The sequence below is a fragment of the Nerophis lumbriciformis genome, linkage group LG07 (genome assembly GCF_033978685.3).
Source record: "Nerophis lumbriciformis linkage group LG07, RoL_Nlum_v2.1, whole genome shotgun sequence".
In the NCBI taxonomy this organism is placed as follows: Eukaryota; Metazoa; Chordata; class Actinopteri; order Syngnathiformes; family Syngnathidae; genus Nerophis; species Nerophis lumbriciformis.
This window is the reverse complement of record NC_084554.2, coordinates 47,745,609-47,771,617: the sequence shown is the minus strand read 5'-3', so window position 1 is coordinate 47,771,617 and position 26,009 is coordinate 47,745,609. Positions and strand designations below refer to the sequence as shown.

The window sequence follows — 26,009 nt, the reverse complement described above, 5'->3', positions numbered from 1 at the left end:
CCAAGTCAGACCTACACTGTTTCAATGTCCATTTCTCTGATGATGCAATTGTTGATGACCGAAGTGCTGATATCAACCAAACCTAACCCCTATCCCCCTCCACATCCCACACCTTGGATTGTAAATAATGTAAATAATTCAGTGTATATACTCTGATGATTAACTTGTCTGATGACTGCATTATGATGCTAGTATATATTTGTACCATGAATTGATTTAAGTGGACCCCGATTCAAACAAGTGGAAAAACTTTTTCGGGTGTTACCATTTAGTTGGTCAATTGTACGGAATATGTACTGTACTGTGCAAACTACTAATAAAAGTCTCAATCAACCAATCAACGGGATGGTATGAAAAGGGGTAGGATTACATAAACTCAGCTTCTTCCTACTCCTTTTCGGACGTGCTGTAATGAAACAACTGGAAATAAGTGATGCTTTACATCAGTGGTCCCCAACCACCAAATTGTTGTTTTTTTAATTAAATCAACATAAAAAACACAAGATACACTTACAATTAGTGCACCAACCCAAAAAACCTCCCTCCCCATTCACACTCATTCGCACAAAAGGGTTGTTTCTTTCTGTTATTAATATTTGTAGTTCCTACATTATATATCAATATAGATCAATAATACAGTCTGCAGGGATACAGTCCGTAAGCACACATGATTGTATTTTTTTATGACAAAAAAATAAAAACATCTAAAAAAAGGACCATAACCAGTCCTCCCCCCCATCCCCCAAACAAATTACAAGTTACAAAAAGGTTGGGGACCACTGCTTTACACGCGGTACTAATGAATCAAAAGCGGTACTATACTCTATTTGAAAAGAACCGGTTCGCCATATTTTAATTTTTTTTTACAGGCATGATGGCACGTCGTCGTCAAGTCATAACAGTGCTGGTTTTACGAGCGGAGGAGCATGTTCAGTAACGCACAGGAAAATTCACCTCGACAGTGTGGCAGTTTTTTAAACGGACCGTAGTCAGACCAAGGCGCTCGTAATCAGTAATACCACACCACCTTAGCTGCCCTCACCCTTTAGAGCACAGCCATAACTTCTTAGCACTAAAGCTACAGAAAGTATTTTTTCTTAGGTTTTTCAATGTTTACATTATCACACTTTGCACCATTTTGTTACACTTTATGAAGCATTCATGTATTCCTTATTTTTGCTCCTTAACTTTGAGAGGTTAGTAAGTGTTTAATGCATACTTGCCAACCCTCCCGAATTTTCCGGGAGACTCCCGAAATTCAGCGCTTCACCCGAAAAACTCCCGGGACAAATATTCTCCCGAAAATCTCCCGATTTTCAGCCGGAGCTGGAAGCCACGCCCCCTCCAGCTCCATGCGGAGCCTTTTTTCGTGACGGGAGGACAACAGGGTGACAAGAACTAAATCATCCAGACGAGAGATAAATTGTATTATTATGTTTATTTTACCTAAAAATAAATATATTTATTAATAAAAAATAAATAAATAAATAAATGCATTTTTACTATATTTTGCTAAAAACATCAAAATTAATTGTATTTTTATTTGTATTTTTTCGTGACTCCTTATTACATCCAGCCATAGAATTATACACTAAAATAAACATATTTCAAATAATTGATTTTAAATTATAATAATAATAATTCATTTAAAATGACCATATTTAATTATTAAAATAATTGCTTGTTTATCAACAACTTTAGCATTTTATTCATTACATTTTGAAACTCTCAGAAGCCAAGTTATGTTATATTCCTTAATATTTATTTACGCAAGTTTGAAGTATCAATTATCTAAACACAGTTTTGTTTGCATATTTTCAGGATGTAGATATCTACATATATATATATATATATATATATATATATATATATATATATATATATATATATAATATGTATGAAATACTTGACTTGGTGAATTCTAGCTGTCAATATACTCCTCCCCTCTTAACCACGCCCCCAACCACGCCCCGCCCACCCCCGAACACGCCCCCACCCCCCACCTCCCGAAATCGGAGGTCTCAAGGTTGGCAAGTATGGTTTAATGCGATTTTAGAATTTTGTTTACATTATTTTCCATGCTTGTGTTGGGCATTTCCTTTCCTTTCTGCCGTGATTGCTGAGGGAATTATTGTCAGGATAGGTAAAATTTGAAATAAATGTGTACATTTTATATTTTTCTCATGTAGTGCTTTGAGTCATTAGAGAAAAGCGCTATATAAATATAATTAACTTCACAATTCATACCCCCACTCCCCCCCGACAAATTTTCAAGCATTGACCGGTCCGCAGTTACAAAAAGGTTGGGGACCACTGCTTTACATTGTATCGTATGCATGTTCCAAATAAACTGAAACTGAACTGTTACTTCCTTTGCACTTGAACGCAGCATTCGCGGCTCACTGCGGGGGCGTGGCTAGATAAACTTAGTGACCTCATTTGATTCCATTCGTTTCACTTGGGTGCACCAAAACGCGCCATTACACAGACAGCTTAACTGAACAATAAATCAAGACAGACGACTCCAAATTTAAACGATTAATATAATTTAACATCTTGTGAGCCGCTGTCACCGCGCTCAGGCCTGGTGTTTCTTTTTCTTTTACCAACGTGATCTGTCATTGGCTGACTGCTTGATAAGCGCGACCTATCACGTCACACGGCACTCAGCTGGCCCAATGTCAAGGCCTGTGATTGGTCCAAACGTTTGGCGCCTCTTAAATCTGCGGCAGCGGCCAGTGGGCGGTGAGAAGAGAGCGGGCACCGGGGTTGGATTGCCGAATTGAAGAGAAATCGGCGGCGTAAACATATTTTTTTGTGTGTGTAACAACCGGGTTCAAACTCAAATCGCGCCGGGCCTGTTCAAGTAAAGTCACGGCACTGCCGGAGTGAAAGGTTTTGTCCTTGTTAGCTAACTGCTATCGCGCTAACCCCCCGGCTAGCTAGCAAGCTAATCGGCAACACAAAGGACGACTTTGCTCAGCGCGGTCTTGAATGACGACGGAACCTCCAACGCAGGCAAGGCGAGCTGTCTGTATGTGCCTCTTTTTCCCCCTAATGTAAAATGTCATTGACTCCTGTAATGTCAGGCGACTCTTATGTTTGGTAACTTAGTCACAACTAAGCTAGCTAAGTCGGGGTGTAAACTTCCAAGGAGCCTTCCATTCATGCCGGTGCTGCCGTCCATCGCTTCTTTAGTACTTCACGTAAGTACACTAAAGCTCTTGAGAAACAGCACAAAAGTCTGTAATTGTATCACCTAAATGCAGTGTTGGGTTAGTTACTGAAAACCAGTAACTAGTTACTTTATTTCAAAAGTAACTGTTACTTACACCAAAAAGTAATGTGTTACTGTGAAAAGTAACTATTTAGTTACTTTTTCATTTTAAAAAACACATTAGTGCCCTTTTAGCCTTCATTTCAGTACTGTTATTGCACTGGAGAATAATACAATCTGTTGATCAACTTGACATGCATTTGCATCACTGAACTCTGCTACGCCATGTGGTCTACATACAACACACAAAGACAAAGATATGTTTCAAAGGGCCAATTTATTTCAGGCCAGAACAAATTGACAAAACTATTTTAAATAGCTGCAACATAGCATACATAAGTAACAAACAGCATAATAACAACATAGCTGTAAACCTGACTTCACCTAAGGCAGTGTTTTCCAACCACTGTGCTGTGAGATACAGTCTGGTGTAGGGATGTCCCGATCCAGGTTTTTGCACTTCCGATCCGATACCGATATTGTTTTTGCACTTCCGAACCGATACTGACCGATAATGGCCTATCCGAGCATGTATTAAAGTTTAAAGTTATTTAGCCTACTGAGTTGTCAGAATCATGTTGAAAAGGGTTTTAGTACTCTTGATAACAACTAGCCAGCTGAATTAGGGGAGTTTGAATAATACACAATGGTTGGTAACAAGAAACTGACCTGTTTATTCAAGGATAAACACAAAATAGACAAAATTATACATGACAAAGAGAAATGGCATCATTGAAACTAGGGCTGGGCGATATGGCCTTTTTTTAATATTGCGATATTTTAAGGCCATATTGCGATACACGATATATATCTCGATATTTTGCCTTAGCCTTGAATGAACACTTGATGCATATAATCACAGCAGTATGATGATTCTATGTGTTTTGATTGATTGATTGAGACTTTTATTAGTAGGTTGCACAGTGAAGTACATATTCCGTACAATTGACCACTAAATGGTAACACCCCAATAAGTTTTTCCAGGGGTCCACTTAAATTGATTCATGATACAGATATATACTATCAGATATATACTATCATCATAATACAGTCATCACACAAGATAATCACATTGAATTATTTACATTATTTATAATCCAGGGTGTGGAGGGGGGCGCCGGATGTAAGTGTCAAAAAGACAGCCAAAAGAGTTTGATATGAGAATAAATCTAAAGTTAAAATATAGGGTAGAAATGCACCCATTTGCAGGAAATGTAGTCTTGATTTTCAAAATGTTCTATCAAGGCTTGCATGTCTACATTAAAACATTCTTCTTCATACTGCATTAATATATGCTACTTTTAAACTTTCATGCAGAGAGGGAAATCACAACTAAAAAAAAATCACTATTTTTTTCATACGGTGTTGACGTGGAAATGTTTGCCTCGGCGATGGTGTGGACGTGTGGCACCGAATGGAGATAAGCGTCTCGACAGACCTTACAATATTTGAACAATGATGACGAAAACTGTTTTCTCTGTTGTGTCCGTGTGTCGAAAATTGTTATGCGCTTATTTTTTTATTTGATTTTGTGCGTGGCATAGATTTGCCGTGCGCAGAGGACGTTTGAGCAGGCACGCACCTTAGCGGCTGCGCTAGCATCACAGCTACGTTAGCCATGCTGCTACCTCGCTCTCTGCTGGGAGAGGGCGTATACGTATGTGACGTATGACTTGACAGTATGTGACGTGTGTAAGAAGGTGCGCTCGCCGTCTGTAAGAGGGAGACACAGGAAAGAGTGAGAAGAGCCTGTCGTGTAATGCCAGCAGCTAAAAGCAACTGCGTGAGATTCCACAGACCTGTGGATGTGCTGAAGGTGTGCTGGAAAATGCGGAACGGAGCTTAGGGAACAGCAGAAAAGTGGAATGTATTATTTAAAGCAGTGCGTTGGAAAACACGGACCGGAGTTTTTTTTAAAACTGGATCTGGATCGGCATTTTCCCATGCCTTGCCGATACGCATTTTCTTGCGAATATCGGCGGCCGATCCGATCCAAATATCGGATTGGGACATCCCTAGTCTGGTGTGCTGTGGGAGATGATCTAATTCCACCTAATTGGGTTAAAATATTTTTTGCAAACCACTAATTATAGTCTCCAAATGATGTGTTGTTGTTGAGTGTCTGTGCTGTCTAGAGCTCAGCAGAGTAACTGTGTAATACTCTTCCATATCAGTAGGTGGCAGCAGGTAGCTATTTGCTTTGTAGATGTCGGGAACAGCGGGAGGCAGAGTGAAGGTAAAAAGGTATCTATTGCTTAAACCAAAAATAAACAAAACGTGAGTGCCCCTAAGAAAAGGCATTGAAGCTTAGGGAAGGCTATGCAGAACGAAACTAAAACTGAACTGGCTACAAAGTAAACAAAAACAGAATGCTGGACAACAGCAAAGACTTACTTTGGAGCAAAGACGGCGTCCACAATGTACATCCGAACATGACAATTGACAATGTCCCCACAAAGAAGGATAAAAACAACTGAAATAATCTTGATTGCTAAAACAAAGTAGATGTGGGAAATATCGCTCAAAAGGAAGACATGAAACTGCTACAGGAAAATACCAAAAAAGAGAAAAAGCCACCGAAATAGGAGCGCAAGACAAAAACTAAAACACTACACACAGGAAAACAGCAAAATAAGTCAGGGTGTGATGTGACAGGTGGTGACAGTACACCTACTTTGAGACAAGAGCTATAGTGATGCATGCTTGGTTATGGTTTAAAGTCATACCCAACAATGGTAACAACGACTTTTTACTGTCAACTGAGTTTAGTTTTTTAATGATTTGGTGTGCCTCCGGATTTTTTCAATGCAAAAAATGTGCCTTGGCTCAAAAAAGGTTGAAAAACCCTGACCTAAGGAAGGCACACGTGACATACACAAAGCCTAACCAGGCAGATTTGAATTGTTGTTTTGGGCAGTAGACGGGATCTTTGATCCAAGACACAACTTACATTTAACTCTAATGTTCTTTTCTTTGTGCTCGACAAAAAAAAGAAGTGAGAATATCTCCATGTTAAGACACTCGAGTCGACTGCGGCTACGTTGTTAGTAAACACAGACACGCCCCCCAACTCCCCACAGCCACACCCAGTGACACAAGAACATTCAGAAGGACGACACTGCAGCGCTCCAATAAAACACACTCAGATCTTCTGTTTCTAGCTGATACTACATAAAAAATAACGCAGTAACGCATCATGTACTAACGGTAACTGAGTTACTGAATACAACAAATAACGCATTAGATTACTAGTTACCGCCGAAACTAACGGCTTTACTTTGTAACTTTGTTACTTTGTAGTCCCAACACTGCCTAAATGTCTGCCATTATTTCGGGCAGATAAGTAAGTAAGTACATTTTTATTTATAAAGCGCTTTCTCAGATAAAATAAAGCGCTGTACAAAACATAGGTGAAGTAAAACGACAATTCAATTAAAACAGGGGCAACATCATAAAAAGGATAAAAAGTGTATTAAAATGATAATTAAAAGGTTCATGAACTAAAGCTTACTTACTTACTCAATCCTCTTCGTCCCTGATGGGACATAAGGCTTCGACGATCTGCCTCCATCTGGACCTGTCTTGAGCAACATGCTTTTTTTTGATTGAAACTTGTATTAGTAGATTGCACAGTGCAGTACATATTCCGTACAATTGACCACTAAATGGTAACACCCAAATACGTTTTTCAACTTGTTTAAGTCGGGGTCCACTTAAATTGATTCATGATACAGATATATACTATCATCATACAGTCATCACACAAGATAAACATCAGAGTATTTACATTGAATTCTTTACATTATTCACAATCCGGGGTGTGGAGGGGGCAGGGTTAGGTTTGGTTGATATCAACACTTCAGTCATCAACAATTGCATCATCAGAGAAATGGACATTGGAACAGTGTAGGACTGACTTGGTAAGATATGTACAGTAAGTAGTGGACATAGAGATCAGAGAGCATAAGAATAAGTAACTACATTTGATTATTTACATTTGATAAGATTATTTACAATCCGGGGAGGTAGGATGTGAAAGGAAGTTTGTTAGTTTACGGTTGAAGTTGCCTGGAGGTGTTCTTCTAGTGCGGTTTTGAAGGAGGATAGAGATGCCCTTTCTTTTACACCTGTTGGGAGTGCATTCCATATTGATGTGGCATAAAAGGAGAATGAGTTAAGACCTTTGTTAGATCGGAATCTGGGTTTAACGTGGTTTGTGGAGCTCCCCCTGGTGTTGTGGTTATGGCGGTCAAGGAAGTAGTTTGACATGTACTTCGGTATCAGGGAGGTGTAGCGGATTTTATAGACTAGGCTCAGTGCAAGTTGTTTTACTCTGTCCTCCACCCTGAGCCAGCCCACTTTGGAGAAGTGTGTAGGAGTGAGGTGTGATCTGGGGTGGAGGTCTAGAAGTAACCTGACTAGCTTGTTCTGGGATGTTTGGAGTCGAGGTTTGAGGGTTTTGAAGGTGCTAGGGTTGCTGTGCCTCACCCCAGGTTAGGTTCATCTCCTTCAGCTCAGCTGTCACTGTACGCCGCCACGTGTTCTTGGGCCGGCCTTGCTTCCTTTTCCCAGGTGGAGTCCAACATAGTGCGATCTTGGAGATGCGGTCTTGGTCCATCCTGAAAACATGCCCAAGCCATTGGAATCGGCGGAATTTGATCTCTAGCACCACACTGCTGCACTTTGTCTTCTTGTATAGATGTGCATTGGATATTTTCTTGGGCCAGAAGATTTCCTGAGGCATCCATCATTAACTAAAAGCTTTACAAAACAAAAGTTTTTAAATGTTTCTTAAGTGTCAACACAGTCAAGATCACGGAAGGACTGGTGCAAGTTGATGCAGAGTCTGGGAGCTATAGCCTGGAATGGCAGGTCTCCACGGGTTTTAAAACGAGTTTTTGGGATCTTTAGAAGACCCTGGCCTGAAGACCGGAGGCGCCCTGAGGAGTAGGGGTATAGCAAGTCAGTGATGTACTGAGGGGCCTCACCATGCAACGCACGGAATGTCAGGACTAATATCTTTAACTCAATGCGGAATTTAACTGGAAGCCAATGAAGACTGGATAAAACGGGGGTGATATAGGCCGCACCGGGGTGATATGGGCCGTTCTGGGTGCGCCGGCCAAAAGTCTGGCAGCCGCATTTTGTGCAGTGTGAAGTTTCTTTAGCGTTGAGTTGTTGAAGAGAGTGAAAAGAGAATTGCAATAGTCAATGCGAGATGAAATTAACGCGTGAATGATCATTTCAAGATCCAAATTTGACAACAAATTATATTTCTGAGATGATAAAAACAGTTTTTGGTCAGTTGACGACAGTGACCCTCCAAAGACGTGGACTGATCCAACACAAGCCCAAGGTTTCTGAGGCTGCTTTTAACAGATGCACCAAGGGAGTTCTTGATCAGGGGGATCTTTTTGTCGGGAGCGATTATCAGAGTTTCCGTTTTGTTTGAATTCGTCTGGAGGAAATTTGAGGACAACCAGTTTTTTGATAGAGGATATGCACTCCAAAAATTCAGATAACAAGAGAAACTCTGAATCATTGAAGGAGCATAACAGTTGAATAATATCTGCATAGAAAGGACACGACCCAATTAAAGTAGACTTTTCCTACTTAACTATGTAGTGATCGTGAATTGGTTTCATGTCGACAAACCACCTTTCTAGTTACTGCTGTTAACAAAGATCTATTTCCATAGATTCAAATCTGGTGGGCGACCGTGACAAACAAAAAAACGCTGCTAAACAACTGCAACGAGGAAATGCTGCAAATACAAAATGCCCAAAACTGCAAGACAGAAATGTTCCCAGTCAATGGAACAAAAAGAAAGTTTGCCAGGCGATCAGATTTGAGGTGTTTGTGATTTCAGCATTTGTTTTGTTTTTGTGTCATTGCTGTGTGTTTGCCTGTCTGTCACCGTATTTTAATGTGAAACTCACTTCCATGTTTAAGTAGATTGTAAACACATGGCTGTTGGAAGTCACCGTATTTTAATGTAAAACTCACTTCCATGTTTAAGTAGATTGTAAACACATGGCTGTTGGAAGTAGTAGTACTCGTTGACTGAAAAGTCGACTTCCTTCGCTGGCATCAAGCTTCAGTTTCAGACAGGAAGTTACTTGTAGACAAAAAGAGTCAACATGAGTAGATGCTAGTGCTGGGTGTTATGGCTGAAAATTGTATCACTATTGAAAATTATTGATATTTGTTATGACCTATCGGAAATAAGGACCAGGAGAAAGATATGTAAACCTTTTCATTTAAAATGTAACCTTCCTCTGATTATTATACTCAGGCAGAAAGGAAAGGAAATGTCAACACAACCATGGAAAACATTCAATGTTAACATTTTAACAGGAACCCCTTAAAATGAAGGTACTGAAAGAAAAACGCCTTATAAAGTGTAACAAAATAGTGCAAAAAGTGAAAATGTAAACAGAGAAACCTGAGAAGAACTATTTTTTGCAGGTTTAGTGCCAGGAAGTTACAGCCGTGCTCTAAAAGGGTGAGCGCGGCTTAGGTGGCGTGGTCATTGTCGGGCTACGGTCCACTTAAAAAAAATCTAAAAAAACTTCCATACTGTTGAGGTGACTTTTTCTGTTTTAACGACAATGTCTTCGCTCTCTGCAGCCCTCGTTTTTACTTTCTCTTCTCACTCGAGAATCAACCGCGAGACGACAAGATGGCGCAACAAACTTGATAGTTGGTATTGTTACCTGATTGGCTGTTAGCGTGTCACTCCCACTGATCAGTGATCACTTCCTGCGTTACCAGAGAGCAAGGGCCTTTGTTCATGCAACCAACCTTGCTTCGCAACTTCCGGTTTCATCCAAGAAAGAAGGGGAAAAAATTGTCCGTTTTATCAAACGCATTTTTTAAATTAATATCGATTTAAATATTGATATCGTTTTATCGGCCAGCCCTAGTAGATGCTGTCATCGCTGACTTCGAGGTGATCAGATTTGACGTAGAAGAGGCTGCGTTATTAGCTGGCTAACAAAAGCAGGGATGTTTGTTGCCACCATGATGATGTGTGTGTGCAGGTCCATCATGGTGCTGACTGGGAAGCGTTCAGAGAAAGGTCCGGGGCGCTGGAAGAGGAGAGTCAAGTCTGAGTACATGAGGCTGCGCCAGCTCAAGCGCTTCAGGCGGGCCGATGAAGTCAAGGTTCGTTGATCTTTATGGTATAGAATTAAGACACGCAAACGGGCGTGATGAGATTTGACTCTTTTCTGAGTTGAGCGTTTTCCTTCAGGCATTACGTAAATCAAAGTTGTTGCCAGAGCATGAGCCAATGATGTCCTTTTTGTTCCAGAGCATGTTCAACACCAACCGCCAGAAAATCTTGGAGCGCACCGACCTCTTGAACCAGGAGTGGAAGACCCGCCGCATCCAGCCGGTCCACATCATGACGTCTGTGAGCTCGCTCAGAGGCACGCGAGAGGTCAGCGGGTCAACATTGAGCTCGGCCTGCGCTCGTTTTGTTCGTTTTCGTTTTCCAAGTTGCACTCTCTCTGCAGTGCACGGTGGACAGCGGCTTCTCCGAGTTCCCGCGTCAAGTCATCCCCCTGAAGACCCTGAACGCCGTGGCCTCCATCCCTGTCATGTACTCGTGGTCGCCGCTGCAGCAGAACTTCATGGTCAGTGAAACACAATCTTAGGTACCATCTTTAAATCTTTAACAAATGTTTTGTTTTTTCCTCAGGTGGAAGATGAGACGGTGCTCTATAACATTCCATACATGGGAGACGAGATCCTGGACCAGGATGGCACCTTCATCGAGGAGCTCATTAAGAACTACGATGGCAAAGTCCACGGAGACAGAGGTGTGCTTAGATGTGTGGTCCAGAATCTAGCCTTGATGCTGTTTAAAAATGTTTTTAGTAAGCCTGACTGAAAACATGCTGTTTTGTGTCTGTAGTTTTAATGCCATTGAGCTGTTTGTCCACACTTGAGTGTCACTAAAACGTTAGCATAGCTATTTTAGCTACATGCTAACATTTTAACAGCAACATCCTGCTAGGTTAAAATATCAAACTTACAGCTCCCACGTTTCGATGACTTATGGCTTTATTTTAAGACGTGTAGCAAAGCTTGAGAAGCTTTTTCCTTCATTAAGTCACAAAAAGTAGTAATTTGTTCTCTGAAAAGTGGCGCAAACTAGTGAGGGAGATGGTAGACCTTCAATCGGAAGTATTTGTTGCTATTTTAGGTCAAATGTTGATTGCAGAAGCATGGCAGCTGGCATGATTATGTGTGTCAAACATTTTGAAATAGACTCAGGTAGGGTTGTACGGTATACCGGTACTAATGAATCAAAAGCGGTACTATACTCTATTTGAAAAGAACCGATTCGCCATATTTTAATTTTTTTTACAGGCATGATGGCACGTCGTCGTCAAGTCATGACAGTGCTGGTTTTACGAGCGAGGAGCATGTTCAGTAACGCACAAGAAAATGAACCTCGACACTGTCGAGTGTGGCATTTTTTAAACGGACCGTAGTTAGACCAAGGCGCTCATAATCAGTAATACCACACCACCTTAGCTGCCCTCACCCTTTAGAGTACAGCCATAACTTCCTAGCACTAAAGCTACAGAAAGTATTTTTTCTTAGGTTTTTCAATGTTTACATTTTCACACTTTGCACCATTTTGTTACACTTTATGAAGCATTCATGTCCATCCATCCATCCATCTTCTTCCGCTTATCCGAGGTCGGGTCGCGGGGGCAGCAGTCTAAGCAGGGAAGCCCAGACTTCCCTCTCCCCAGCCACTTCGTCCAGCTCCTCCCGGGGGATCCCGAGGCGTTCCCAGGCCAGCCGGGAGACATAGTCTTCCCAACGTGTCCTGGGTCTTCCTCGTGGCCTCCTACCGGTCGGACATGCCCTAAACACCTCCTTAGGGAGGCGCTCGGGTGGCATCCTGACCAGATGCCCGAACCACCTCATCTGGCTCCTCTCGATGTGGAGGAGCAGCGGCTTTACTTTGAGCTCCCTCCGGATGACAGAGCTTCTCACCCTATCTCTAAGGGAGAGCCCCGCCACCCGGCGGAGGAAACTCATTTCGGCCGCTTGTACCCGTGATCTTGTCCTTTTGGTCATAACCCAAAGCTCATGACCATAGGTGAGGATGGGAACGTAGATCGACCGGTAAATTGAGAGCTTTGCCTTCCGGCTCAGCTCCTTCTTCACCACAACGGATCGATACAGCGTCCGCATTACTGAAGATGCCGCACCGATCCGCCTGTCGATCTCACGATCCACTCTTCCCTCACTCGTGAACAAGACTCCGAGGTACTTGAACTCCTCCACTTGGGGCAAGATCTCCTCCCCAACCCGGAGATGGCACTCCACCCTTTTCCGGGCGAGAACCATGGACTCGGACTTGGAGGTGCTGATTCTCATCCCAGTCGCTTCACACTCAGCTGCGAACCGATCCAGTGAGAGCTGAAGATCCTGGCCAGATGAAGCCATCAGGACCAAATCATCTGCAAAAAGCAGAGACCTAATCCTGCAGTCACCAAACCGGATCCCCTCAACGCCTTGACTGCGCCTAGAAATTCTGTCCATAAAAGTTATGAACAGAATCGGTGACAAAGGGCAGCCTTGGCGGAGTCCAACCCTCACCGGAAACGTGTCCGACTTACTGCCGGCAATGCGAACCAAGCTCTGACACTGATCATACAGGGAGTGGACCGCCACAATCAGACAGTCCGAAACCCCATACTCTCTGAGCACTCCCCACAGGACTTCCCGAGGGACACGGTCGAATGCCTTCTCCAAGTCCACAAAGCACATGTAGACTGGTTGGGCAAACTCCCATGCACCCTCAAGGACCCTGCCGAGAGTATAGAGCTGGTCCACAGTTCCACGACCAGGACGAAAACCACACTGTTCCTCCTGAATCCGAGGTTCGACTATCCGGCGTAGCCTCCTCTCTAGTACACCTGAATAGACCTTACCGGGAAGGCTGAGGAGTGTGATCCCACGATAGTTAGAACACACCCTCCGGTTCCCCTTTTTAAAGAGAGGAACCACCACCCCGGTCTGCCAATCCAGAGGTACTGCCCCCGATGTCCACGCGATGCTGCAGAGTCTTGTCAACCAAGACAGCCCTACAGCATCCAGAGCCTTAAGGAACTCCGGGCGGATCTCATCCACCCCCGGGGCCTTGCCACCGAGGAGCTTTTTAACTACCTCAGCAACCTCAGCCCCAGAAATAGGAGAGCCCACCACAGATTCCCCAGGCACTGCTTCCTCATAGGAAGACGTGTTGGTGGGATTGAGGAGGTCTTCGAAGTATTCCCTCCACCGATCCACAACTTCCGCAGTCGAGGTCAGCAGAACACCATCCGCACCATACACGGTGTTGGTAGTGCACTGCTTCCCCTTCCTGAAGCGACGGATGGTGGTCCAGAATCGCTTCGAAGCCGTCCGGAAGTCGTTTTCCATGGCTTCCCCAAACTCCTCCCATGTCCGAGTTTTTGCCTCCGCGACCGCTGAAGCCGCACACCGCTTGGCCTGTCGGTACCTGTCCGCTGCCTCAGGAGTCCCATGAGCCAAAAGAACCCGATAGGACTCCTTCTTCAGCTTGACGGCATCCCTCACCGCCGGTGTCCACCAACGGGTTCTAGGATTACCGCCACGACAGGCACCAACTACCTTGCGGCCACAGCTCCAATCAGCCGCCTCGACAATAGAGGTGCGGAACATGGTCCACTCGGACTCAATGTCCAGCACCTCCCTCGTGACATGTTCAAAGTTCTTCCGGAGGTGGGAATTGAAACTCTCTCTGACAGGAGACTCTGCCAGACGTTACCAGCAAACCCTCACAATGCGTTTGGGCCTGCCAGGTCTGTCCGGCATCCTCCCCCACCATCGCAGCCAACTCACCACCAGGTGGTGATCGGTAGAAGCATTCATGTATTCCTTATTTTTGCTCCTTAACTTTGAGAGGTTAGTACGGTAAGTGTTTAATGCGATTTTAGAATTTTGTTTACATTCTTTTCCATGCTTGTGTTGGGCATTTCCTTTCCTTTCTGCCTTGATCGCTGAGGGAATTATAGTCAGGAAGGTAAAATTTGAAATAAATGTGTACATTTTGTATTTTTCTCATGTAAAGTGCTTTGAGTCATTAGAGAAAAGTGCTATATAAATATAATTAACTTCACAATTCACTTCCTGTTCCTTATTTTCCATAGGTCATAAAAAATATCAATAACTATCTATATCAGCCGATATAAAACTTCTAAATTGTGATAGTTTTGAGCCCTAATTTTTAATAAATGCCAATTTACAATTGTAAAATCTGTGATACACTGAGACTGTAGTAAGTGAACCGCCAAGTAGTGTGGGAAAATGTACTGTAGTTTCCTTAGTGTATCCATTTTTGTATGAAAATAAATTGTTTGAATAATTTGCAACGTCTGCAGAATTTGTTACAAAAAAGTGACACATGAAGGCTGGCATTAATTAAAAAGTAAAAGGTATAACAAAAAAGTGCACAACTTTGCTTACAGAATGCGGCTTCATCAACGACGAGATCTTCGTGGAGTTGGTGAGCTCGCTGGCGCAGTACAGCGACAACGAGGACGAGGAGGAAGAAGAGCCCGACTTCAAGATGGAAATGTGCGATGGCAAGGAGCACCTGGAGGACGCACACCACATCAATGAGAGTGAGGACGCCACACCAGCACCACTTCACCACTACGACCTTATATAATGTGTGTCTGTTCCAGGCCGTACAAACGATTGCAGCAAGAGGTTTCCCTCTGACAAGATCTTTGAAGCCATCTCAGCCATGTTCCCCGACAAAGGTTCTACTGAAGAGCTGAAAGAGAAGTATGTGTCTCCTCCAGCTGACCTGCAACCCTCAGTTAGCGTCCATCTTGCCGTTCTCACGTGTGTGTGTCTCAGGTACAAGGAGCTGACACAGCAGCAGCTTCCTGGCGCCTTGCCTCCAGAGTGCACGCCCAACATCGACGGGCCCAACGCTCGCTCCGTGCAGCGCGAGCAGAGCCTGCACTCCTTCCACACGCTGTTCTGCAGGCGCTGCTTCAAATACGACTGCTTCCTGCATCGTGAGTGTGAGGCCACATCACCGCCGCGCTTCCGTTACAAATTGTCCGGTCTCACTCCGTGTTTATCCGCAGCTTTCCACGCCACTCCCAACACGTACAAGCGTAAGAACCTGGAAAACCTGGTGGACAGCAAGCCTTGTGGCGAGGATTGCTACATGTACCTGCTGCAGGTCAGCCACTTGTCTCCCTCCCTCCCTCACTGCCAAGTTGACACGCGTGTCGTCTCAGGAGGGGATGGCGAGTGAGTATCCTGCGGGGGGAGCCGGCGAGCGTGCCAAGACTCCCTCCAAGCGTACGACAGGGCGGCGCCGTGGACGACTTCCTAACAGCAACAGCCGCCCCGGCACACCCACCATTTCCTCGGAGGCGAAGGACACGGACAGCGAGCGAGAAGGCAGCAAAGATGACGAGGAAGACAAGAAGGACGACAACAGCAGCAGCTCAGGTGACCTCATTAGATACCATCAGGGGTGTCCAAACTCGGGCTGCATACCGAAAAGTCAAAGTATACTGGGGCCATTTTGATATTATTTTACTTTGTTACAAAATGCCGAAAACAGACATTACATATAGACAAGATTACATCACAGGTGTCAAACTCAATGTGGTTTTAAGTGGTCTGCGAAAGGCTGGAAATAACGTGCGTCAATAAATCACTTCATCTTTCTTACTAAGCATACTGTATTTTGCGGATTATAAGTCGCAGTTTTTTTCATAGTTTGGCCGGGGGTGCGACTTATACTCAGGAGCAACTTGTGTGTAATTATTAACACATTACCGTAATAATATCAGATAATATTATTTATCTCATTCGCGTAAGAGACGAAGCAAACGGCAGCAATCGTCACTCACACGTCAACCAATAAGAATTCGACGGGGGAGGGTCATGGCAGAAGTGCATTGTGGGTCATGGGATGCTAACTGCTATATGCTACTGCCATAGCTATTAAAATGGATCACATCAACTTTGGCAGTAACTTATAAAAACTGAGAAGGACTGAACAAAAATGGCACTGCAAAGGAAATCATATACTGCAGATTACAAGCTGGACGTAGTGAAATATGCAGCAGAGAACGGCAATCGAGCAGCAGAAAGAAAGGACATACCAGAGGCGACACCGGGGAGGAAGATTTCATGGGATTTAGTGATTGGGAGTGACAGATTGTTTGGTAAACGTATAGCATGTTCTATATGTTATAGTTACTTGAATGACTCTTACCATAATATGTTACGTTAACATACCAGGCACGTTCTCAGTTGGTTATTTATGCCTCATATAACGTACACTTATTCAGCCTGTTGTTCACTATTCTTTATTTATTTTAAATTGCCTTTCAAATGTCTATTCTTGGTGTTGGATTTTATCAAATAAATTTCCCCCAATACTTCAGTGCGACATATATATGTTTTTTTCCTTCTCTATTGTGCATATTCGGCCGGTGCGACGTACACTCCGGAGCGCCTTACCGGTACTCGTTCTTTCAATTTTGACGGAAAAACTGCATGTACTGCTTACCATTTCATGTCTTTTAAACTTGAGAATTATCCGACCATACAAAAACAATTACACTAAAAAAGGGGTGTCCAAAGTGCCGCTCGCAGCTGCAGTTTTGTTGGCCTGCAGCATATTGTTGGAGAAAAAAACATTAGGAATGTAAAAAAGAAAAAACATTTTTTAATGTAATGAGAAAAAAAGCAGACATTTTGTTCAAATTTTTTTCCACAAAGGGTCACATACTGATATTACAATGTGTCACTTTGACACATAGCTGATAGTACGTTTGAATATAAAATGTCTTTTTGTAGCATCTTACATATTAAATAAAAATATCAACATGTCCCCCCACTCATCGTCTTTTTGCTCTTTTTCTTCCATTTTTAATGCTTTTTCTCCCCGACACGTTGCAGGCCAACACAACTGGAGCTTTGGGCCACACTTTGGACACCACATTCACTATGTTATGCTCCTATAATGGCTCCTGTCTCTTGCAGAAGGAAACTCGCGCTGTCAGACGCCCGTCAAGATGAAGCTTACCGCCGACACGCTGGAGTGGAGCGGCGCCGAGGCCTCGCTGTTCCGCGTCCTCATCGGCACGTATTACGACAACTACTGCGCCATCGCGCGCCTCATCAGCACCAAGAGCTGCCGACAGGTGAGCGCCCGCCTCCTCGCGGCATCGACGCTCGCAGCGCGGTCACGCTTGTCCACACGGCGCAGGTGTACGAGTTCCGGGTCAAAGAGTCGAGCATCATCGCCCGCGCCCCGGCAGAAGACGAGGACACGCCCCCCAGGAAGAAGAAGAGGAAGCACCGGCTGTGGGCCACTCACTGCAGGAAGATCCAGCTGAAGAAAGGTCAGCGGTCACATGACACGCCCTCACCACTGACGCATCACATGCTGTCTGTCTGACCCCGCCCCTTCCAGACGGCTCGTCCAATCACGTCTACAACTACCAGCCATGTGACCACCCGCGCCAACCCTGCGACTCGTCGTGCCCGTGCGTCACCGCTCAGAACTTTTGCGAGAAGTTCTGCCAGTGCAGCTCCGAGTGTAAGCGCCACGCCCCTTTCCCCGCCTCTTTAAGTGCTCACGTCTTTTGTTCTCGGGCCGCCCGCAGGTCAGAACCGCTTCCCGGGCTGCCGCTGCAAAGCTCAGTGCAACACCAAGCAGTGTCCGTGCTACTTGGCAGTGAGGGAGTGCGACCCTGACCTCTGCCTCACGTGCGGCGCCGCCGAGCACTGGGACAGCAAGAACGTCTCCTGCAAGAACTGCTCCATCCAGAGGGGCGCCAAAAAGGTGACGCCGACACTCAATCAGGGGTCCAAAATTTTTCCACTCAGGAAAACAAAGCATGCAGGGGGCCCATTTTGATCATTTTCTATTTTAAAACGACAATATTTAGATTTACTTTAACTTTAGGGCTCTCCTTAAGTTTGGGAAATGTTAAACACTTTTTACTATTCAAACTTTTATATGTACAACAATCAACTTCAGATCTATTGATATAAAGTGTTACTTCATTTTCCGCACTATAAGGCGCACCGGATTATAAGGCGAACCTACAATGAATGGCCTATTTTAAAACTTTGTTTATATATAAGGCGCATAGAATAGACGCTACAGTAGAGGCTGGGGTTACGTTATGCATCCATTAGATGGAGCTGCGCTAAAGGGAATGTCAACAAAACAAATAGTGATTGTTCTGACACTTCTACTTGCTGCTCTTTGTTCAACAACCCACTGTTCCAGTTTGTCCTCCAACTGTAGCCATCTCGCTTTGTTCCCTCGGAAACTCTGTTTAGTCTTCTTTATTTGGCGCAGGTCATCATGTTGCTTCCTCCACTTCCGCACCATTGATTAGTTAATGTTAAATTCTCTCGCTGCTGCTCTATTCCTGTGTTCTACTGCGTGACTGATCGCCTTGAGTTTAAACTCTGCGTCGTAAGCATGTCTCTTAATAGGAGCCATTTTTGGGTCTTTACATAAAGTTTAGGTCTCGTAACTACGGTAAGCAGCCGCCAACTTCATTTTCCTGCTTCTTCTGCTACGGTAAGCAGCCGCCGACTTCATTTTCCCGTGTAGAAGAAGTAGTTCTTCTACAGTAAGCAGCCGCCGACTTCATTTTCCCCCGTAGAAGACGGGGGAAAATGAAGTCGGCGGCTGCTTATCGTAGTTGGGAGACCTGTTGTGGCTCAATATTGGTCCATATATAAGGCGCACCGGATTATAAGGCGCACTGTCAGCTTTTGAAGAAATTTGAGGTTTTTAGGTTCGCCTTATAGTGCGGAAAATACAGTGTATATAAAAAAGTTCTATGCCCTTTTTAATCGAAGAAAACCAATGTTTTTTATGGCAAAAGCACCAAATATGCAATATTTCCCCAAAAAAATTTGAAGTGAAATATTTGATGTGAAGTAACTGGAGCTTTTACTAGGTCAATCATTCACAACATTGATTTTGATTCATTAGTATTTTTTTGAGCAATGAGTTACAAAAAAAAAATCACACAAAGGTTTTGGGGATCCAAAATGGCTCCACTCATGAGTAATAAGTCGTATGATTATTTTTAACTTTCCATGCTTGAATCTCTACATCAGATATACTGTATCATGTGTCAATTTAATAGTTTTAATTTATATCATATGTATTTATATATAAGATAACCTTAGTTTTGATATGGCAAACACAAAAAATATAAAACACGTTCCCCAAAAAATATTTCAAAGAGTAATATTTGATGTGAAGTATTTACTAGGTCAATCATTCACAACATCGATTTTGATTCATAATTTTTTTGAGCAATGACAAGTTTAAAAAAAAAAAGCGCACAAAACATGAATTGTATTTGTTTTTATGACAAAATATGCCTTGTTTTCCCCCTAAAAATATTGTGAGATCTGATGTGAAGTAATTGGAGCCTTAAGTCAATTCATAACATTGATTTTGATTCATTATTTTTCTATTTAATTGTTTTCCCGTTACAGTGCACTTATTTGTAATAATTGTATTTTTAGAATGTGCCACAGGCTGTTAAAAAATGATCTGCGTACTTTGGACCCCCTCAGACTAAATGACCTTTAACCGCTGTTAGCTTACTGACTCCGCCCTCTTTCTCCTCCTCAGCACCTGCTGCTCGCTCCGTCCGACGTGGCGGGCTGGGGCATCTTCATCAAGGAGCCGGTCCAGAAGAACGAGTTCATCTCTGAATACTGCGGCGAGGTAGGACAGCACGCAGGAAGTAGACGCGAAAGTGCAAATGCTAACGTGCCTCCCGTCACCGCCAGATCATCTCTCAGGATGAAGCGGACCGCAGAGGCAAAGTGTACGACAAGTACATGTGCAGCTTCCTCTTCAACCTCAACAACGGTATCCAGTCACATGACGCCGTCTTTCTCGCAATCTTCCAGCTGACATGGTCTCCCACTTTCCTCCCTCAGACTTCGTGGTGGACGCCACGCGTAAAGGCAACAAGATCCGCTTCGCCAACCACTCGGTCAACCCCAACTGTTACGCCAAAGGTAAGAAGACGCTCACCGGCGACAACGTGCTGACTGCCACTTCTGTCCCTCCGCAGTGATGATGGTGAACGGCGACCACCGCATTGGAATCTTCGCCAAGAGAGCCATTCAGACGGGGGAGGAGCTTTTCTTTGACTACAGGTAACACGCCTTGGTCACGTGACCACACGTGCCAAGGACAAAACAGGTTTTAGTTCCAGGCCCTGAAGGCCAGAAGGAGCGTTCACTAACAAAATCTGCATTTTTTAAACCTTCATTTTCGCACCAAATACCGTATTTTTCGGACTATAAGTCTGTTTTTTTCATAGTTTGGGTGCGACTTATACTCAGGAGCGACTTATGTGTGAAATTATTAACACATTAGCATAAAATATCAAATAATATTATTTATCTCATTCACGTTAGAGACTAGACGTATAAGATTTCATGGGATTTAGCGATTAGGAGTGACAGATTGTTTGGTAAACGTATAGCATGTTCTATATGTTATAGTTATTTGAATGACTCTTACCATAATATGTTACGTTAACATACCAGTTGGTTATTTATGCCTCATATAACGTACACTTATTCAGCCTGTTGTTCACTATTCTTTATTTTATTTTAAATTGCCTTTCAAATGTCTATTCTTGGTGTTGGTTTTTATCAAATAAATTTCCCCCAAAAATGCGACTTATTCTCCAGTGCGACTTATGTTTTTTTCCTTCTTACCGGTAATTACCGGTATGCATTTTCGGCCGGTGCGACTTATAGTCCGAAAAATACTTCCATCTTTTAGTGTACTCGCTGTTCCTCTTGCCTAAACGCCGCACTGAATGGCAGCAAGGGATGCCAAAACAAGCTCGCAGGTTAGCATCATCTAACTCAGTGTTTTTCAACCACTGTGTCGCAGCACACTAGTATGCCATGAGATACAGTCTGGTGTGCCGTGGGAGATTATCTAATTTCACCTACCGTATTTTTCGGAGTATAAGTCGCACCGGCCGAAAATGCATAATAAAGAAGGAAAAAAAACATACCGGTATATATAAGTCGCATTTTTTGGGGAAATGTATTTGATAAAAGCCAACACCAAGAATAGACATTTGAAAGGCAATTTAAAATAAAGAATAGTGAACAACAGGCTGAATAAGTGTACGTTATATGAGGCATAAATAACCAACTGGTATGTTAACGTAACATATTATGGTAAGAGTCATTCAAATAAGTATAACATATAGAACATGCTACCGGTATACGTTTACCAAACAATCTGTCACTCCTAATCGCTAAATCCCATGAAATCTTATACGTCTAGTCTCTTACGTGAATGAGATAAATAATATTATTTGATATTTTACGGTAATGTGTTAATAATTTCACACAAGTCGCTCCCCCGGCCAAACTATGACTTATAGTCCGAAAAATACGGTTTTTGCGTTAAAAACAATTTTCTTTGCAAACCAGTAATTATAGTCCGCAAATGTCTTGTTGTTGTTGTTGAGTGTCGGTGCTGTCTAGAGCTCGGCAGAGTAACCGTGTAATACTCTTCCATATCAGTAGGTGGCAGCGGGTAGCTAATTGCTTTGTAGATGTCAGGAACAGCGGGAGGCAGGGTGCAGGTAAAAAGGTGTCTAATGCTTAAACCAAAAATAAACAAAAGGTGAGTGCCGCTAAGAAAAGGCATTGAAGCTTAGGGAAGGTTATGCAGAACAAAACTAAAACTGAGCTGGCTACAAAGTAAACGAAAACAGAATGCTGGACGACAGCAAAGACTTACTGTGGAGCAAAGACGGCGTCCACAATGTACATTCGAACATGACGTGACAATCAACAATGTCCCCACAAAGAAGGATAAAAATGACTGAAATAGTCTTGATTGCTAAAACAAAGTAGATGCGGGAAATATAAGACATGAAACTGCTACAGGAAAATACCAAAAAACTAAAATAGGAGCACAAGACAAGAACTAAAACACTACACACAGGCAACCAGCAAAAAACTCCAAATAAGTCAGGGTGTGATGTGACAGTACACCTACTTTGAGACAAGAGCTATATTGGTGCATTCTTGGTTATGATTTAAAGTCATATCCAACAATTGCGACGACGACTTTTTACTGTCAACTGAGTTTCGTTTTTTTTAATTATTTCTGCTGGTGGTGTGCCTCCGCATTTTTTCATGTGCCTTGGCTCAAAAAAGGTTGAAGAACACTGATCTAACTAGCTTACTTGTTGTCACCGCCGTTTGCTCTCCCATCCACAAAGCTGAGGGCGGTCTACTTTGCTGCTCATCTTGTTGGGATGTTTTCCATCTCAACACTCTTAGTTCCCAACCAGTTGTAGTTGTAGAGTATTTATTGATAGCCAGCGGGAAGGTATACTTTTGATGTAAACAGGAAGTATATTACCTTAGCGGGTGTTGCTACGGCAGGCCAGCTACTTTTCAATTGACCAAGTGGAAGGGATCTACCTCATTTATTTATTTATGAAAGAGACATTTTTGTTAGCAAGTTAAATGTGTTTAATGACAATACAAGCATGTTATGGATTCCTTTCTTTCATGAAGAGAAGAATATAAGTTGGAGTATTAGCTGATTGTGATGACTTGCATTGATTGGAATCAGACAGTAGTGCTGACAACGTCCACATTTTCAAATGGAGGAGAAAAAAAGTCCTCCTTTCTGTCCAATACCACATGAAAGTGATTGCTTTTTGACATCTTATTTGTCCAGCGTCCATACTCCTTTTTATACACTTTACAAGAAATATATTGGCGGCAAACTCCGTAGCTTGCTAGCTTGTGCACTCCAGCTTTCCAAGACTCTTATTTTGTTAGCGCAGGCAGGATGAAGCAGCGCTTTTATTGTGAAGGTAGGAACTGTGCGGTCGGTCTTCAGAGTTTTGACAGCAAGTGCGGCACGAGAGTGTTGAAATAAAAAGTGTTTCTCGCCTTCCTGTCGGTCATTTTTTCCTAATAATGGTCTGACAGCAGCCAGAGTCATCTCACAAGACCCAAGTGACGTCTTGGTGAAGATTGATATCTAATTTTTAGGTGTTTTTTTTATGCCTGGCTGGCGATGGATGTAATGGACACCCCTGGGCTACAGGATAGAGTTGCCAAATAGGAAACATTTTCTGACTTCTTTGCATGCATGTTATAGAATTGTACCGTATTTTTCGGACTATAAGTCGCTCCGGAGTATATGTCGCACCGGCCGAAAACGCATAATAAAGAAGGGAAAAAACATAAGTCGCACTGGAGTATAAGTCGCATTTTTGGGGGAAATGTATTTGATAAAAGCCAACACCAAGAATAGACATTTGAAAGGCAATTTAAAATAAATAAAGAATAGTGAACAACAGGCTGAATAAGTGTACGTTATATGAGGCATAAATAACCAACTGGTATGTTAACGTAACATATTATGGTAAGAGTCATTCAAATAACTACAACATATAGAACTATACGTTTACCAAACAATCTGTCACTCGATGAAATCTTATACGTCTCGTCTCTTACGTGAATGAGCTAAATAATATTTGATATTTTACAGTAATGTGTTAATAATTTCACACATAACTATGAAATAAACTGCGACTTATAGTCCGAAAAATACGGTATTACATTTTCAATGATTATAAAGTTAGTACAATTCTGTGGTACATGACGTGTCAAATCGTTAAAGTAAAAATGTAGTCTTGAGTTTCATAATTTTCTTTTGGGTTTTGAGTGGCTGCACTTTGTGCCAATAAAAATGTTACTTTTTTTCTTAAAGGGCGCTCAAAAAAAATTCTACACCAACGCAATCCATACAAATCTGGGAGAGATTTTTGGCTCCAAGCGGAATTTTATCCCACACATTAAAAATATAATCTTAAGAACCTAGCCAAAGTACGCCCGTTCCTCTGTCATGCCAACACGGACGTGCTAATGCTAGCTTTTATTTCCTGTGGTTGAAACTATTGTAATGCTCTCTGGACTTCCCAAAAAGAAGTCTACAATGTTACAAAAGTCAGAGGGCGGGAGCACATTACACCAGTTTTAAAGTCGCTCCATTGGCTGCCTGTCCGCTTCAGGGTCCATTTAAAGTTGTAGTATTAGTTTTTGAATGTCTTTGCGCCATCTTACCTACCTGACCTGCTTTTACCGTATCAACCCTCGCCGATTCTCTGGCACCAAACTTTTATCTTTAACAAAGACCCACGTTGAGGTGGCTTTTAGCGACTATGACCCTCACCTGTGGAACAGCCTGCAGAGGCCGTTGATATTTTTAAAAAAAAGGTTAAAGATACCTTTTTGATCACACTTTTTACTCATTTTCTTTATATATAATTTTTTGGGTATTATTTTCTATTTTATTTATTGCAATTATTAATACTATTCTCTCAAAGTTGTATTTATTTTATTTTTCCATGCTTCATACTATTTTTTTTTTTATATGGTGTTAGTTTTAGTTAGTATTTAAAGGTGGCGTTTTTCCTCAAATGTCATGTTTTTTTCTCTTCTTTCCGTGTTGTTTGCCACTTGCCTGTGTTTGAAAAGTGCTTTCTGAATAAAGGTCGCTATGATTGACTCACCACTTCACGTTCATGCACCAGGTACAGTCAAGCGGACGCTCTCAAGTACGTTGGCATCGAGCGGGAGGCGGAGATGGCCTGATGTCTACTTCACCTGTGACGGAGCCTTACACACACACACACTTCAGGAGAACAAGACATGTTAGCAACATTTCAGGAACAATCTTTTAATCTTCTGGAGTGTCTCTTCAGCAAGTTTTGGTCTGAACCCAAAGAACAAGACTTTTCTTTTTTGCTGTGAGATAAATCATCTCGATTCAACTTCAGGGACCAAATCCACCAGCAGCAGGCTTCTTTTTTTTAAACTGACAACTTGTTCACAGGCTGGCTTGTTTCTAGAAAAACATCCATATTTTTATGTTCTGATGCTGTTTTGGAAACAAGAAACCAGCAGCAAACTTTTTTTTTACTTCTGGTGCTGAAGACTTTCTGAAACTCAGCCAAAAATGTTGTTTAATATTCATCTGCTGTCTTGTCGAAAGGCAAAATGTTCACAACGATAAAGAATTTGATTGACAAAGCTGGCTGTGCCTTCAATCAAATGTGTATCACCTCCATGACGTCACTGCCACCAATGACTTGTTTGGCCACCAGGGGTGCTAAAGTCGCCATTGTACTGGCGAGATGAGGCTCTTAAACACCTTTGAAGCACGCTCACGTCGACTTTTGATGTGACTTCCTGCTGTAACATAAAAGCATCTTTAGAGTCTGATTGTTGCCAATGTTGACGTTTAGCGCGTCACCTGCAGGTTTGATCACATTCCTGAGGAGTGATGTCACAAGCAGCCACTTGTATAATAGATCATGTTTACAAATAAAAGGTGCAGATTTTGCTCAGTGATTGGCTGACGAGGCGAGGAGAGCCAATCAGCAGCAAGCACTCAGGCTCCACTTTGGACTTTTTTAATTCTGCAAAAAAAAAAAAAGAAGATACATTTCCCACTCTCGTGGAAGGTGCTGACTTGTTAGTCACAGGGATTTTCTTTGAATAAATTCTACAAAACGTCTTCAGTGTCCTATTTTTTGTGTTCTATTACATATTTATTGCTTAAAGAATAAAAAAAAGTGAGAAA

At 42.7% G+C, this 26,009-nt stretch overlaps 1 protein-coding gene across 4 annotated transcripts; it reads left to right on the top strand.

Annotated features, from left to right (window-relative positions):
- The first annotated feature begins 2,720 nt into the window (after positions 1-2,720).
- ezh2 (enhancer of zeste 2 polycomb repressive complex 2 subunit) lies at positions 2,721-25,943 on the top strand. 4 transcript variants are annotated; one of them, XM_061964988.2, is made up of 19 exons: positions 2,722-3,206; positions 10,321-10,444; positions 10,593-10,721; positions 10,798-10,917; positions 10,983-11,103; positions 14,797-14,952; positions 15,016-15,118; positions 15,194-15,357; positions 15,430-15,527; positions 15,586-15,802; positions 17,351-17,511; positions 17,577-17,712; positions 17,784-17,909; positions 17,977-18,155; positions 19,983-20,078; positions 20,144-20,225; positions 20,297-20,377; positions 20,434-20,518; positions 24,958-25,943. In XM_061964988.2, exons 2-19 carry the CDS (start codon positions 10,328-10,330, stop codon positions 25,016-25,018), a joined length of 2,232 nt encoding a protein of 743 aa, XP_061820972.1. In that variant the 5' UTR covers positions 2,722-3,206; positions 10,321-10,327; the 3' UTR covers positions 25,019-25,943. The 4 variants fall into 4 exon arrangements, with proteins under 4 accessions (XP_061820970.1, XP_061820971.1, XP_061820969.1 ...); XM_061964986.2 differs by having other exon boundaries at positions 2,721-3,018; positions 15,194-15,527; XM_061964987.2 differs by having other exon boundaries at positions 2,721-3,034; positions 15,194-15,527.
- Positions 25,944-26,009: the final 66 nt, after the last annotated feature.